This window comes from Macadamia integrifolia, chromosome 2, assembly GCF_013358625.1.
Source record: "Macadamia integrifolia cultivar HAES 741 chromosome 2, SCU_Mint_v3, whole genome shotgun sequence".
Taxonomy (NCBI): Eukaryota; Viridiplantae; Streptophyta; class Magnoliopsida; order Proteales; family Proteaceae; genus Macadamia; species Macadamia integrifolia.
In genome coordinates, this window is record NC_056558.1 from 11,502,034 (window position 1) to 11,519,028 (window position 16,995).

General features: G+C 37.9%; 2 protein-coding genes, 1 long non-coding RNA gene and 1 other non-coding gene across 11 annotated transcripts in view; all 4 read right to left on the bottom strand.

The window, feature by feature from the left end:
* Nucleotides 1-271: 271 nt before the first annotated feature.
* On the bottom strand, nucleotides 272-1,581 carry LOC122071276. Its single transcript, XR_006138127.1, has 2 exons — nucleotides 1,052-1,581; nucleotides 272-940 (listed from the first exon to the last, which is right to left on the bottom strand). It is a non-coding gene; the product is annotated as an uncharacterized LOC122071276 (long non-coding RNA).
* LOC122072489 lies at nucleotides 1,325-1,428 on the bottom strand. The gene has a single exon (XR_006138502.1). It is a non-coding gene; the product is annotated as a small nucleolar RNA Z122 (small nucleolar RNA).
* Nucleotides 1,582-1,774: 193 nt separating the features above from the next.
* On the bottom strand, nucleotides 1,775-3,663 carry LOC122071268 (putative protein TPRXL). Its single transcript, XM_042635596.1, has one exon. It carries the CDS (start codon nucleotides 3,405-3,407, stop codon nucleotides 2,163-2,165), a length of 1,245 nt encoding a protein of 414 aa, XP_042491530.1. The 5' UTR covers nucleotides 3,408-3,663; the 3' UTR covers nucleotides 1,775-2,162.
* Nucleotides 3,664-14,606: 10,943 nt separating this feature from the next.
* LOC122067413 (lysine-specific demethylase JMJ18-like) overlaps nucleotides 14,607-16,995 on the bottom strand; it is a 14,587-nt gene continuing 12,198 nt past the window's right edge. For all 8 annotated transcript variants that reach the window (XM_042631298.1, XM_042631291.1, XM_042631264.1 and 5 more), the window contains 2 exons: nucleotides 16,591-16,785; nucleotides 14,607-15,285 (listed from right to left, as the gene is read on the bottom strand). In XM_042631298.1, coding sequence (XP_042487232.1) covers nucleotides 14,881-15,285; nucleotides 16,591-16,785 — 600 coding nt within the window. In that variant the 3' untranslated portion in view covers nucleotides 14,607-14,880. The remainder of the gene's footprint in view (nucleotides 15,286-16,590; nucleotides 16,786-16,995) is intronic.

A 16,995-nucleotide genomic window follows, 5' to 3' on the forward strand; every position in this document is an offset into this window, starting at 1 on the left:
AACACTGCCTCTGGCCCCTTGTTGGGCAAACCATCCCTCCTTGTGTACTTAAAGGAGGGAGGGAAAGCATAAGAGGATGAAGGGTTTAGTGTGGCCTAGGTCCTTTATTATGGTTAGGTCTGTAGAGTGTGGAGTGTTTTCGTTTTGAATGCTCAATTGTTCTGGTTCTCCACCTGGATTTGAGCTGCTACACCAAAAATAGAAGTTTCACCTCTCTGACTCGATGCCTTCACTGGCATCAGTCGTGGCCCTATTAAATGAGTATCAATCAAATTCAAAAATCCAATGTCCAATTAATTAGAAAAGTTATGTCAACAGAACAGCATCAATTCTAACGGAAAAAACAAGGCAACATCAAAGACACCCATTGACCCATTAAATTTCAATGGGATGACCAGCTACTCATATAGAGCTTATCCACCCAAGAAAGAAATCAATTAATATTGTACTGTTAGACACAGACTCGATAGCCTCCTTCTTATATAGTGGGGAAGAAGGAGATTTGAAAGAGAAAGGTGGCTTGGGAATTCAATGTAGCTTATGATAATGTTAAGTGCTGGTGGGGAAGAAAAATCACTAATCAGCACTGGACCGTCCCAAAGCATACATGCATGTGCAAGATCAGAGTAGTCCGACAAAGAGATGGAGGTATGTGGGGTCCATGTGATTTGATGGAGGATCAGAGTCCACCAGGGTTCCACATTCTTATATTTGTGGGGAAGAGATGAAACCCAAGTGGTGATAAATAAGGCAAAAGAACAGGGTAGGAATATAAAATGTCCACGAGCAAGTGATTTGGGTCTTCCAGTAGAGCAAAGGGAGAAACAGAGCAGAGCAAAAGACAATAAACTTTGCCAGCAATGAAAAATGGCTTTAGCTGGGGGAATCTCCTCAGAGCTCTCGACCGTCCACAAGCATGTTACCTTCACGGATATCAACTCTAATTAAAAAAAAAAGTAAACAAAAACTAACCGTTAGTAAAGTAGTAAATACATATTAAAGAATCATATTCTCACCTATAAAGAAACCAAATTTAAAATTGAGAAAATACCCTCGAAATTATAAGATGGGGGAACATGAAACAGGTAACCGAGAAGGTAGGGAGAGTGACAGCTTGGCGTAGACTTCCACACAAGGGTCCAAGATCGAGAACAAAGAGGGGGAACGCTCCCTGTCGCGGGGCCTCTGCGCTAACGCCCTCTGTTGGAAGATAGGCACACCAGCGTATTTTAGCACCAGACCTGGGCATAGGGAAAGATAGCGACCACAAAGGGGGAACAGACACCGCGAAGGGGCAGAAAAAAGACAAAGACATGAACAGAGTTTTGGGATCAGACTGACGTGCAAAAACATTCAGCATAGCTCACCCATTGGAGCCTTCTGCTTACCTGTATTTATCTTTTTCTTTTTTTTTCATCATTTCCCAAACTCCAACATGTTTCAGTGAATAAAATAAAAAAGAAAAAGAGGAATGCATGAAGATGAAGATCTGACTTCTGAATATTGAAAGCGATGACAAATGACCTAAACGAAAAATAAGAAAATATAAGCCAAAAACAATGAAAAAAATGCAAATTTTACCTAAACTCACCATGAAATGACTAATTTGAGCCAATGGGAATCTGCAACAACCCACCGCAACCAGGGAACAACGAACCTGAGAACTAACTCACAGTTTAGAAGACATGGCACCAGCGGGAATCAGGATACAGGACCACCACCAACACCAAAAACCCATTAAAGAAGATATGAAGGAAAAGCTATGAGAACAGTATGGACGAAGAAGCGCAACAATGTGAAATTCCCAACGGATATAACAAAATACACAAAAGCGAATCAGCAAACTTACAATAAAAATGATCTTGTCAACTGGAACAAATCTCTTAATGACTGACACAGTAATAGGTCAGTCCTTTTCTAAGAAGAGATTACAATAACCAGCAAAAACAGAGCGTAAGAAAAAGAAATTAGAGGAACAGCATTCCAACCCTTAGCAGGGTGGAAGAAATCCTACATTAGACAGAAGGGCCCGCATATATACATCTAAAATCTGTAAGCGAATAATACCCCGCACAATGGAAGAACCATAGAACGGTGAGGGGGTGAGAGGGAAGCGGAAGTTAAAATTTTTCAAAATGTTACCAAAATACACTGAAACCAAATCAATTCCGATCAGTTCGATTTCTGGTTGTGTGGCCCTTGCTGGATGTTCCATCCTTCTTATGAGGAGAAGAAAATAACTGTCCGAAGCCGAAGACCGAACCAGATTTCGACGATCCTCGAAGCGAACAAACCGGAACGTTTAGAACAGGGGTAACTCTGACATTTGCAGAATAAGATCTCTCCATTCCTCTGTGTTTAATCCTCGGGCCACCATTGAAGCTGCTCGGACTGCTCGAGCTCCTCTCTAAGCTCTGGAACACGATTTTTCCAGAAGAGTTCATCCGAGGACTGTCGACAGAGGCCCCTCTAGAAGGAGTAGTAGTTGAATCAGGTGCTCTACGAATCGGGCTCCGTCCGACTCTCACCTTAGGACGTTCAGCCGCAAAAGGCCTAACGTTCTCGCTTGCAGTTGCTGTGGCAGTTCTAGCCGTTGCTGGCTTCCTTAGTTTAAGCCTTGGTGGGTTCCTGCCCAGAGAAAATGTTTGGCTCGGATTCGGTTTATCCGAATCAAGGGAAAGCCTCGGGAGATCTTCATGGTCAGGGCCAGAAGAAGATGAAGAAGAAAGAGAAAGGCGGGAAGAAATCGAAACGGACTCCGAATCAGAATCCCTCAGCAACGGAAGGCTCAACGTAGAATCTGCCCCCGCTGAAGACGATTTCGAGCTCCTGTGGAGGAAATGCTTCAATGTCTTGGGGTTAATATTCTTCGAAGAGAAAGACGAATCAGACTTCTTCAAATCCTGCTTAGCGTGATTGCTCTGCAGCTTCTTCAACCCTAGAAGCTCTCTCCATCTACTCGAACATCTCGGCGCCTTAGGGGAGAATAAGTACGGATCTGTCCCGGACACCTCAGCTCTCCGGCGCGATTTCATCTCCTCTGGTGACCTTATCTCCTCCGAAGTCGACGTTGCCGCGGTCGAATCAACAGAAGGACGAACCGTGGTAAGTTGCAGAGGCACAAGCTTCCCATCGGAGAAGAGCTCGTCCGCCGGAAGCATTGTCACCGGATCTTCAAGCCTGAACTCAAAATCTCCAAAATCCTTGCCGTAAACTTCGGGATCTTGTTTCTCCGTAGACTTCTGTTGTTCAGCTGTTGAGGACGTCTTCGCATTCGGATCCTCTTCGGGGAAATCACGGCTGAAAGAAATTCTAGGACTCAACCAGCCGTACGCCGGGAACGTCGGAGGACAGTCGAGAAAAGTCTCCGGCGAAACTCCGACGTTGTTCACGCAAGCCGAAGCCATCACCGATGATCATGCAGCACGTGACACCAGTAAAACACAACCAGAAATAACGAAAGAATATCAAAATCCAAGGAAAATTATCCAATTGGAAATAATGTTTTGAAATGAAAACTCAGATTTTCGCCTGAATCATATCGCCGGAGTGGAATAATCCTGTAGATCTCTATATAAATATAGAAAGCTCAGATAGAGAGAGAGTGTGAAGAGAAGCGTAGTTCCCGCCCCACTAGGGTTTGGAAATGGTTTGGTGTGTTTACGACTGGTATTTTCTTTTTTATAGTTGAAGAGGAGGACTACCTTTGAAGTTTTCGATCCAGTCTGACAGCTGTTTGATTACGTGGAATTTAGGGCCACGTAGGTTGAATTTCTTTTTTTGGAAAGCTTTATCCGCCCTTGGTTTTACATAGAACTACGATAGTGACACTTCCGAGTTGCGACAAAATGAAAGCAAGTGGCAAGTGCCACGTAGCCCGTTGTGTTGAAATGACCTATATAACCCAACTGGAGTACGGAGTACCACATTGAAGTAGATAAATTTACTAGGGCGCGCGTGCCTAGACAATAGACATGACCTTATCCTCCTCACGGGGTGGGGCCATGGCTATGGGTCCCGTGTTGATACCAAGTTTGACACATTACCAATATATTGTCCCCTCTCCTACCAAAAAAAATATATTCTGTCCTCTTTCCGTTGAACAGTTTGAAATTGACTTACGTGGCACAAAATATGGTACAAAAGAAACGCCGAAACAGTCTTTATTGAAATTCTGACCTAATTACCAAAAAAAAAAACTGACCGATTATAGATTGATACATCCCAATACTAGAGAGATAATTTAAGAGTGTGTTTGGAATGCATTCTTATCTGAGAATGCATTTTATAGAACAACAGAAATGTTATTTTGATATGCTTTCTATTTCTTGAATCTTAGAGTGCGACTGAAAATGTATCTTATTCTACAACGGGTTCTCTATCCTATTAGGAATGTCTTCTCCAGTTTGAGATGGATAATGAAAATGCATATCAAACATAGCCAAATTAATGGCCGTAGTATACTTTATAGACAAATGGAAGTGATGCATAATAGCATTGAATCTACTATCTAGTAAGGGAAAACTTTAAAAAATTAAAGGTTGATGAACTATAGGTTTGGTAAATGTTAGAAAGTAGAACTTAAGAGAGACGGTTCCCTCCATTACTCGTGTGCAATTTCGGGCCTTGGAGTGAGGGTATCACGGGATACAATAAATATATGGGGTATATAAGTCATTTTATAGGGATGTTGTTACAGTAATCTAGGTCTTGAAAAGAACTACCCCATTTAGTTTCGAAATTCAACTGATAATGTGCAAATCTTACCCAAAACTTAAATAGGCTAATTAAGATGGATTGAGATAGAGAAAATTGATTTTGGATTGACAATGAAGTCTTGACATTGAATCCTACCTTCACCAATCTTCTTCTAGACATTCAACTAGATGCTTTAAAAAGAAAAATTCCAAACTAAGAAACTTGAATGAAAGGCCTCATTTGGATGACTTGTATTCATTTTATTTTATCATTCTATTACTTAGGATTTTTTTTGGGGGGGGGGGGGGGGGGGGGGTGTTAAACAAGGGATTTTAGTTAATAATGCAAGAAATAGGATTCAAACTTAAAATCTGGTTTTTGTATCCATTTTATTTTCGCTCAAAATTGGGTTAATTGAATTGACTTTCTGTTGTTTGTAAATTTGGATATGCAAGTTGAATAGAGCTTACCTCCACTTTCTTTGTTGCATATCTGTTTAGTTGCTCTTAATAAGTCAGTTTTGCTTCCTCTCTGATGGTCACTTTCCTTACCATTTTGAGAATAAGACTCTTTCATCTTAATCCATTTAGGATCAACACATTGATTTTTTTCACAATGTCTTTTTGAACCGTATGCATCCAATGGTGCATATACGGTTCCTAAAGGGATACTATTTTGTTTTAATCAAACAACTTCATCGCAAAAGATTACTTTCTTTAGGCCAAGAGGTTGATAGCAAAAAAAATATATATTTCACAAACAAACAAAACCTTATACTAACTAAATGGAGTCTCGTCTATATGGATTCTTACCTTCCGATCAGCTCAGTTTGAATATCGAGCTCATACTTGACACAAGGCTATAGCTATGTATGCCTTTTCTCACCACTTTTTCTAGGTTTTTTTAGATTTGCCTCTGGCTCTTTCACCTCTTTCAATCAAAATCAAATCACTTCTTCGTACTGGACCATCTAAAGGCTATAATCCATTTTTTTTTTCCGTACACAATAATCCCAAAATTATTGAATTTAAAAATAAATATTGAAAGTCAATAATCTGAGTTTTACATTCCAAATCCACATTGGTGTTTACAAATTTTAACCACAGCTTCTATATTTAGATCGATTTCATTCCTTCTCCATTAGCTATAACTAATTTCTATGGTGTGTAAGGATTCATTTGGAGAACTAATAACCAGAAAATAAGCAGAAATGATTGGTATAGAATAAAAGAGTCGAGTCCACCAGTTTAACTCATTTGAGGAATGTTGAAACTTTTGTGGCTCTACATCTGCAACCCCTAATTTACTTCTCTCCACATTTATATTGTGACTAAACAAATCTTTTCATGTATTGACAAAAATTGGCTCATGATAGAGTGAGTCTTATTTTGAATTAATTAAGTCATTTTTAGAAAAGTAATTGATCTGATTTGAATTGGTTAGAAAGTAGTCAAATGTGTACCAGTTAGTAGTCACATAACTACCAAATAATTAGATGTTATATTTTATTCCCATCTCCTAATTTAATATGCTGATCACAGATCCAAAAGAAGCAAGAGAGATGTTGTACATCAAAGTTATAAAAAAGAAAGAAAAAGAAAGAAAAAGAAAGTTGTCTAAAGTTATAAAAGTAATGCACCAAAAGGGTCATGCTATGGCTAACGCTCAGTTGATTTTGACTAAGCCAAGATTGAACACAACCCTATTGCAAAATGAAGTTTAGAACATGGGGCCAGCCCAATACAATCATATCTCTTTGGCATCTTTTTCTAATATCCATAGCCCAAAATGGTTAACAAGTTGTTCGCTCCATCTAGAGCATGATTTTAAGTATCGATATCGTATCGATCATATCATATTAGTATCGGCTAAGATCAATTTTTGATCTTTAATCGATTTAGATCGGTAAACCTTATTGCAAATTCTAATTTTGATAAACATGTTAGATTCAAGTACTTGAATTTATTGAAGAAAAAAAAATTACAAAAAAATTCAATCAGAAATATTAAAAGATTGGGTAAAATATCGTTTGTGTATTTGCGTGCATTCTGCGAATGAGCATGCATGTGTATTGGTACTCTAGCCATTACTTTGTATTCTCCCAATTCCTGAGAAAGAATAAATGGTTCATATAGGGAAAGCCATGAAAATGGACAGCTACATATCAGTATTGTTATTGGACCAATACATATATGTGTTAGTATCGGTCAAAATATAAGAGGTTTTGCCTCGAAGACATTGATATTACTTCTTATTGGAGAAAAGAATGCTACATGGTCATGCAATCCTACACCCAGACATATGGGTAGCGAAAGGACCACCCCACCCCCTGTTGAATGCCTTGATGCATGATCCCATTGGCCCCTACATTGACTCAGGGGCCATGCTACCAAGCAACAATCTCTCTCCCTATATTGTTTTAACAATTGGGAGATCATTTTTGTCCAGGAGTGTAAGTGCTACATCAAAACACAGAGGTAGGTGGAATGACCATCCTACCTCCATGAAAGGTGGAAATGCCCACCATGTTGGCACTTCTTGGTGCACTCCCATTGGCCCCCTCGATGGTGCAACCCCTACACTCCAAGATCGAAAGCATTCTCCCTTATCAATAATACCATTGATTCATATCTAAATACCAATACCTAAAACCCTATACTCAATGCGCTAGTACTTCTGGATCTAGCTCCATTCCTAAATGTTGATTGCTCAAATCTATCCATAGCTACTTGAGCGATCGACATGTGTCAAAGTGATGATCCGACGACTGTGCTTATATCGACCAGAACAAAGGCCCCATGTCGAGAGCCATTGAATCATTGCTTGGATATGTATCATTTGCCTAGGTACCTATGGGCAAGACCTGGGCAATCAGCGCTTAGGAGAGGACCTCGATCCAGTACTTCCATCTCTAACCCTAGCTTATGAACTGCCCGAGTCCATTAATAACCGGGTCGGATCCATACCCGCTATCCACCCACTTTTTCGGCGTCTCCCCATACACGTTTTATCGGTTTGAATTTTCGCGGTACTTTTCCTCGAGAGCTCTTTCTTGGAAGGCGACGAAGTTTTAACATATTCGGGCAGTAATTATTTTCGCACTCTTTGAATTCGTGACGTCGACGACTCCTCGAGACCATCGCCAAAGCACGTGACTTTTAAAATGTAAAAGCTGGCTTCTGGCCTACTGCTACTGCTTCTTTAGCCCTTATCTTATTCCTTATATCATCCCAACCGTTCATCTGCTTCCCTATCCTACGGCTATCAACTGCTAACTTTTACCCTTCACGTCCTTATCTGGAAAAGCGGCTTCTGCGGCTTCGTTAGACAACTGTCACCTGATGATATTTTGAGCTGTGTGCTTCTCTAGAGTATTGACACGTGGCTTTTCCCAAAGCCGTCCGCTGGTAAACGGAAACCGTTGCAGTCTGGTCGACGGGACAGTGTCGGTTGGAACGGATGGAACAAAAAATTTAAAAGTACAATAATAACCTCTCAAACCTTATCTTCCCCATGGACTTTTCAATAAGTTTTTAAGGATAATTTTGTAATAAAGGATAAAGCTACCGACATATCAATCCTTCATCACAAGCCTATCATAACAATGTAATTATAGTAAAAGTAAACGAAACGCCAACAACTGAAATTCCTCACGTGCCTTGCGAAGTTACAGAAATACCCTCGCTTGTCATTTAATTGGATGTTGTTTTCGTAATTCAACAAGAGCTCTTCCTATGACGAAACTGTCCTTCAAGGTTAATAGGGGTAGTATCGTAAAATTATCTAGCTGAGATGTTTTTTTCTGATAGGTCTAGCTGAGATGGGGAAAACGTCAGATCTGTCGGGTAACTGTTGACCGTACGATGATGGCTGAGACAACAAGACAAAAGACCGGCGTATCTTGAAACTGTGGCCTGCCGATATTCGGTCCCAGTCAATATTGTTATTGTGTGGGACCCAATAACCTCTACGGCGTCTACGCCACGTCTCCAGTAGGTCCTGACTCCTGATTGACCGCTTCTTAACTAAAAGGGCTGGGAAATGTCAGGTTTCTAAGTATCGGTATCGGGTTAGCCGATCGATGAGACGAGACCTATATCGATACGTGACCGATCTGGAACGGGTGTGGAATTAAAGGGAAAATCCTCGAAAAATATTTTTTTTCAATAAAAATTAAAAGTAAAACTGATCTATAAAGATTGTCGTCCAATGCCCTCTTTAGTGAGTGAAGAGGATAGGGGGAGTAATCAGTAGAGCTAAGTGACCTGACATCATGGTTTTTAGTATCGATATTAGATTGGTCATATTGTATCAATATCAATATTTGTCTAATTTGAATCGATTATGAGTATCGTTTCAAGGGTAAATCATAAAAGAAATGTATGTTTTTTGAAAAGTAAAAGCAAAAGTGACCGATATGCACTAATCCAATCTAATTTATGTTGTTATTGGATCAATATTAGATGAGTAAGGTGCCAATACTATGTAAGTGTTTGGGAGAAGGGCAAGGATCTAGATCAATATTAGATTAGTTTCTTTGGAGATTGATACTGATCTAATTTTTGAGATTTAAAATCTTGTTAGGATCATTATGTGGCTGCGTAGCCACTGTCCAACACAAGGACCATCTAGAACAGGCGCACAGGCATCCAACTAGGGGCATGTGAACATGTAGTGTTCTTTTTCCCTAAATAAAATTTTGTGAACTAGTTCTTTGTCTGAGATCCTATATCTCTCTCCTCCCACATGTTTTTTCATAAAGAGAGAGAGAGGTGATAGGCTGATAGCCACATAGGAACGTTGATATCCACTGCACTCTTAGATAGAGTTCTTCCTTAATTTTCTTTCTAGAAAAAATGTACTTAAACAAAAAAGTTTTTTTTTTTTTTACTACATCCATACTATGAGTTAGGTTAAGACTACCCAATAACACAAAAAGCTTTACAAAACCACTCTCTTTCTTTTGAGGTTCTATCTTTAACATATCAAGTTTCATTCCTAATGGAATTAGGCAAGTGATAAAATAAAATTTTGAAAAAAAAAAAAAAAAGTATCCATGGGGTGTCATATTATTTGACAAAAATTCAATGATCTTTTTTCCTCTTTTAAATAAATTATTCATATCCTTAAATACAATTGAATTTTGAGAAATTTACATCCACATCCTCTCGTTTTTGGCTTTATTATATCTTCCCTTCTCGAGTTTGCCAACTTCCCACTAGTAAAGGGAAAAAAAATTATAATGAACTACAAAGGGAGAAAAGTTCCAAAAAAATTATAATGAACTACAAAGGGAGAAAAGTTCCAAAAAAATTGAAAATAAAGGTGAATGTGTCATTAATCTAATGGCCCAAGTCATGAAAAGGGTTCTCAGATATACATAGATTTGAGCCTATAATTAATTTTTGGATGATTTCCAATTTGGATCAATAAATATATGGATCCATATCTAACATGACATCCTAATGAATCTTAAATATAAATCAAATCTTGCATAAATGTTTGTATTTAAACTTCAGCCTTTACAGTTTAATACAAGAAAATTTTCAAATTTTCATATCATGATCAAACTATACCTAACACATTAAACCCATATCAGACTGAATTTTAAATTCGAAAAATTCATGAACCTAGATAACACAGCAACAACAACAACAATGACAACTCAGTCTTATCCTAACTAAATGGAGCCGACTATATGGATCCAATCAAAGAGAAAGAAAGAGAAAACAAAAAAACAAGAACAAGAACAAGAACTAGAACGCCACCGTGCTATGTAATGTATGATCTCTCCTCCCCTTGTTTTTAATGACATACCTCTATTCCTTTTGTTGGCTCTCATCTGCCCATGTAACCTCCGCTGCCTCGCAAAAAAACACCCACCCAAAATATAAATGTGAAAGAGACTAAAAGGGACTAAAAAACAGTGAGTTGGCTTCTTTAAACTATCTAACTTGATCTTTACCATTTAAAACAAACACTTTTAGGTATAGCTTCATTGCATATTAAGTCTTTAGCATTTAAAACAAAAACCCTTTTAGGTATAGCTTTTACAAATGGGTGGCTTGCATGTCATAATGTCATTGCATATTTAGTAATTGCATGGTAATCAAGGAGATTAACAAATACAAGTAAGAAATTTTAGGTAGAGCTTTTATAAATGAGTGGCATACATGTCACTCCATATTAAGTCTAAGTTTGGAAATCAAGGAGATTATAACAAATAAAAACACTTTTATTGGTTGAGCAATTCTAGCCATACGGCCCGGGATGCTAAAGTATGTTTTTTTTTCCTTTGACCACAATATGAAGTGGGTCTCCCTTTTTTACATGGAGGATCCCACTGTGGTTTGTGATTGTCTTAACTAGGGGTGTCAATCGGTCGGGCTGGTTTGGTCTCGGTTGGGCTTCATTAGGTTTGAAGACTTTCAAAGGCTGAACCATGTCCACCTATTTAACTAATCGGGCTTAGTTAGTGAGGGCATGGTAAGCTTTATATTCAGTCGGTCGGTCTTGGGCTATAATCGGGCTACTAAAATTAAGCTTTAATCAGGGTTTAGTCGGGCCTCAACCGGGCTACGGGCATGTTTAATGTTAAACGGGCTTTAACCGGTTTTTAAACGGGTCCTCTTTAAAATGTGTTCTTATATTCCAGCCCACTTAATTTTACTAATGCAAGCCCAAAAAAATGACAAGAATTGCAAGCCCAACCATTTCATTTTTTTTTTAGCTACTGCACTTTAACCAAACGAGAAATCAAATATTTGTAAAACCTTTTGACGGTTTGACATATACTAACCGAGCTTTCTTTCTTTACTTTTTACTTTTTAATTTGTGGGCCAAAATAGGCATTCTACACTCATTAAAGGGTCGGGTCAGGTCGGTGCACAATGGGTCAGTATCGGTCGTGTGTTATTCGGTCAGTCTCGGTCGGGCGCCCGACAGTCCAAATAGCAAAACTGAGACCGACTGTTTGTAAACGGGCCGGGCTCAAGCCCGACTGGTTTAATAAATGGTCCGGATCAGGCCGGTCTATAAATAGTTTGTTTCGATCGGTTTAGTCGGGTTTGTCTTGGGTTTGACACCCATAGTCTTAATTGTCTAGAAGGTATATTATTTATTTAAATTAAGGGACCTTTAGTGTTAGATATGATTGTTTAATTTTCATGATAATAAGTGTTAGTGACAATGGAATATGCTTGTCACTTCTATAACAACAAAGATTTAGTTGATGGCTTGTACTTAATGTGCTCCTTCTACTCTTATATTCGAATTCTTCAAGGTCAAAACAAGAGCATAATGATATTAGTTATCAGCTAAATCTTAATATTGTAATGGAGATGCGGCATAATCAACTTCTTATTAGTGGTTAACTTTTCAAATGAATATATATATATATATATCACAAAAATTAATATCTGCAACCAATGCCCTTGGCTGCATCAATAGTCAAAATCTTATGCTGGTGCTTGGGAACCATGGATAAGTATTGGTACCTCAAAGACCTAAAAAAAGTAAACAAATCTACAAAAGAACATCTTTTCATAACCTTAACTCTTATAATGATGTTTTACCTATAAAAAAAAAAAAAAAAAAAAAAAAAAGTCTTATAATGATGTACATTCAGTCCTAACCTTGCTATCAATGAATTTTACTTTCTTACAATAAAAAAAAAAAGTAAAAGAATCCGCAAGGGAGTCCTTAAAAAAAAAAAAAAAATCCATTTGTCAGGTAGAAATGTGAAGTGGCACATGTGACGGGGAAAATATTTTTATGATATTTTTGTTTGATAAGAAAAAAATAAATAAATATTACAGAAGTTATGTATCATTATCTCTCTGTTCTTTTTCTTTTCTTGAGAAACAAATACACCCTCAGGTATGGTTTAGAGTAAAGACTAAAGAGCGTAATTGCACATCTGAAAACATATATTTAGTTCCATCAAAATCTAATTTGTGAACCTTCTACATGAAGACATTTTCCTATGAATCTCAATGTCTAGAATCCGAAATAAATGATAGGGTGTGTTGGGTTTGATGTATTTTATCTACTTGGGTTATCCATTAGGGTCTTAAAATGGAGGTGAAGAGTCTTCAATTGGGTAAAGTCTATAAAGAAGTTTTTTTTTATTTTTTATTTTTTTATTTTATTTGATGGGTAAAAGTCTTCGAACGAAGTTGAGTCTTTAAAAAAAGGTGAAAACGCTTAAAGTCTTCCAAGTAGTAGAGTCTTCATGAATGTAGAGGCATCCAAAGAGGAGGAATCTTCAAAAGAGTGGAGTATAAAAATATGGAAAAGGAGGTTAACCCCAAGGGGGTAGCCAAATTGGCAAGGGACCTTCGCCTCAAAAAGCGTGTGATTCTAAGTTCAACTCCTCTTACTTCCTTGGGGCCACTCACATGGGAGTGTTTAGTGCTCTTCATTGTTTTCAAAGAAAGTTGAATGGCTCTCATTCAACCCCGGTATGACCCAATCTATATGGTTGTGGGGTCAATATGGGCCCGTGGGACTAGTTAGGCCGAAGGCCTAGATACCCGTCGTTAACACAAAAAATATATATAATTAAATAAATAAATGAAGAGGTGTCTATTATCAAATGGGTTAGAGAGAGAGAGACCATTCTTAGCCAACTCATTGTGAAGGAACTATTAGGATTGTGAAGGCCTAGATACCCATCGTTAACAAAAAAAAAATATATATATATATATAATTAAATAAATAAATGAAGAGGTGTATATTATCAAATGGGTTAGAGAGAGAGAGAGAGAGAGAGAGAGACCATTCTTAGCCAACTCATTGTGAAGGAACTACTAGGCAATTTTGTCCTTTTTTTTTTTTATTTGTTTAAAAATTACTTAGATGTGACTTTTAACAAAACAAAGCTGTTCAAAATGAGCAATGGCCTTGCTTCTCCTTAATAGAAGAGACATTCACAAAGGAGCTCTACATAATGAAGTGATCCAAAAACTACATTGTTCCATCTTGTTAGGTAATCATTATCCAATTTTCCCTCAAATCCCAAAGAAAGAAAAAGTCATCTCCTACCTCCTATATACAGTGGATCCTACATATTTTCATCACTTAATATCAATTATACTTCCAGCCAAACACCCGCAATGAAATCTCTCTCTCTCTCTCTCTCTCTCTCTCTCTCTCTCTCTCCAACCAAGTGGAGGCTTAAATGACTCTAAATCGCTTGTCGTGGTCCTTTCAAGGAGCTGTAGTTACTCTTCTTTCTACCAAAATAGAGGAAATTATTCTCCTACCCAATAGTCCATGCTCAATCTATTAATAAATATTTCTAAATGAGCCCCTTATTGGGACTAACTACTAACCCCACATGAAGCCAACGCTGCCAACCAGAAAACACCTTGGTAAGTGGTTAAGAAATGGAGATAGATCCCCCAAATGACCTTAAATGATGAATAATTGAGTAAAATTATTATTTAGTCACATTATTGCTGGTATTACTTGAAAAGTTCTACTTTCTGTTTGTTTTGGTCATACTGAACATTTCAACAATTCTTCCAGCAAACCAAACAGTTTCTAAGTCTCTTTTTTGTACAGTGAAGTGAATGACAGTAAAATAAAATCAACAAATGTTTTTTTCACTTCACTTCCAACCAAACATCCCCATTTGAAAGTGTGTCTTAATAATTTGCATCAGTCAATACTTGATATCTAGAAAGTAGAAACTGTGTTTTAATACTGAAATTCTGGATTAGGGCAGATTAGGCATCAAAAGAAGCAGCCAAGCACTGAACCTCAACCTGACCCATTTGTTAACAGTGCTGTAAATGCCAACCCAAGTCCAAATTACAGAGAATTGAAAGATTTGAAGCAGCCTTCTAAAGTTTGGGCCATTATCAAGTATAACTTCTTTCCCACATTGGAATTTGCAGGAGGCATTGAAATAAAAGTCAGTAAAATTTATCACTACTCAAAATTCTAATCCACAAGTACCCTAGATTATGACAGGTTAATGAGATCAGACTGAAGAACCATATGATCATGAGAAGGGCAAAGAACAAATAGATGTGCCAGAGGCAGCAGTTGAAAGAATGGACCTAATAAAATGGGGATTTAAGAGGGTAATAAAAAGGGGGGAAGGGGGAGGGGGGGGGGAGGGGGGAAGGGCCCTGACAAAAAAAAATGGTGACCATTTTTTTTTTTTTTGGCTTCTCATTTTTTATCTATAGCTGTCTCCATCTCTTGATTCAAAGTTCTATATGCCGCTTTCCATTCGGTGCTGCATGAGTTGCTGCAAAACACCCTCTGCAACATCTTCAGTTCATCAGGATTTGCCTTCTTGAACAATCCTCCCAACACAGACTGCACCTCATCAACCGAATGGATTCCCGATTCTGATTTATTCTGATCAAATTTTGTCAAATCTAGACCAAAGATCTTCGGCTTTGTTTCCTCTGTAGAACTACATGATCTTAATTGGCATCTCTCACCACCATTCCCATTGTCCAAAACCACAGGTTGCATTGTAGGGAGGTTAGTCAAATAGTCTCCTTTTGATCTCAGTTTATGGTTCCAGTACTCTACGCATTGATGATTTGGATCAAGAGCCTCGATAGCCTGCAGAAACTCTAGTTAATGTCCAGATCAAAGATCATGTTATGTTATATTACATTACATACAGTTTGAGGTACTCACACTAGAACTTTGTCAATTGCTGTACAAATTTAGTTCAAAATGGCAGCCCCGTTAAATGGATTTGTCCTTACAAACACTAATTATAGCAGATTTAATGATATTTAACTTGACAATGAAAGAGAACCAGTAAAAAGAAGATTTAAAATACAAGTAGGTTGTTAAACATAATTCTTTAAAACTGCCAACCCACACTTTGATCAATTGGTCTTCCTAGTTGAACCTTGGCCTTTACGACCTAGGTAGGACCCATTCAGCCTTCAGTCCAACCACCTCTAGTGGAAGGAATCTGGCGTGACATTTCAAGGAAATGGCCAAGTGCATTAGTTAAAAAACACTCCTGAGTTATGATAATCACATATATCCATGTTACTACTTGAATGGGTCACAACTTGGAAACATTTTGATCAGATAGCCATGACCCTTTGATACATTACTTTCATCTTCTTCCACCAGTAAAGGTTTTTTATCTATTGTTCTTTTTTCCTGGTGAAGAACAGATTACCGCAATTCAGTCACAGACATTAATTAGAAGTCCAAAGTGTCAAAAGGACCTTCTTGCTGGCCATATACAATCTCATTGCATCAACTATTCGATTCACAGACTAGAACAAGTATAAAAAGAAAATCAGGATTATATGAACTGCGTAGAATTTCTCTTTCAGGTCAGTACAAAGGTGTGCTGACATTTAGATGGTTCAAAGATTATTCACAGATACATTAATCTACAATATGTGCCGGAAAAACAGAGGTAACTTAGTTATTAATTTTATTTGGGTTGTATATTTTGAACGTGACTTTTAGCCCACTTTGGAACTTTGGATAGTTCTGGTCTCCCTAATCTGACATTCAAAGATTAATTATTGGGGTTAGTGTAGTACAGGGTAGCTTTCAGCAGTTGGATAATTAGCAAGGTGTTGAGCACCAGTACTGTCGGCATATTGGGAGGGTGGTTTTAAGATACGCATGGAACACTCCAGAAATGCACAGATTTTCTTAGGAAAGATGTAAAATATTGTTAAAACATACTGTAATGGGGACCGACCATAGGACATTAGGTGGTTGAAGATCAGTTAAAGAGTCATATTTTCTTTTAACCATAAATTTTCATAATTTTAAACAATGAGTGCTCTATGGATTTTTTATGCTCAATGGAAAAAGAACAGATTTTTATAATTTTATATTCCCCGCAGTAGCATCTAATGTGGTCGAGGTTCAAAAAGAACTTACCTGAATGATTGGTGGAAATGAAAACCCGAACATTTCAAGCCCATCAAGACTTTGCAAACGCTGCATAGGACGCATTCCTTTTCCAAGTCTACTCTGTCTTAATACTTCTTGTTTTAGTCTATCTAGCACCATTTCCCAGCACTTCTCGGCTGAGACATTGGTGAAGGACTCACTTGGGCAATCCTCAACCGTAACCTGGAATATGACATTCAATTGTAAGAATAGCAATGAAGCGTGAAAAAGCCAAGATAATGATAACTTGAGTAACAAAGATTCTGAATTTTTCCTTAAAAGTAAATGACATCCCTCAGAAATTATGACAGTAGATGACAGATGAAGGAGCTTACTTAGAGGTGAAAGGAACTAGCCATGCACTGGAACCTAGTTTTTTTTTTTTTTTTTTTT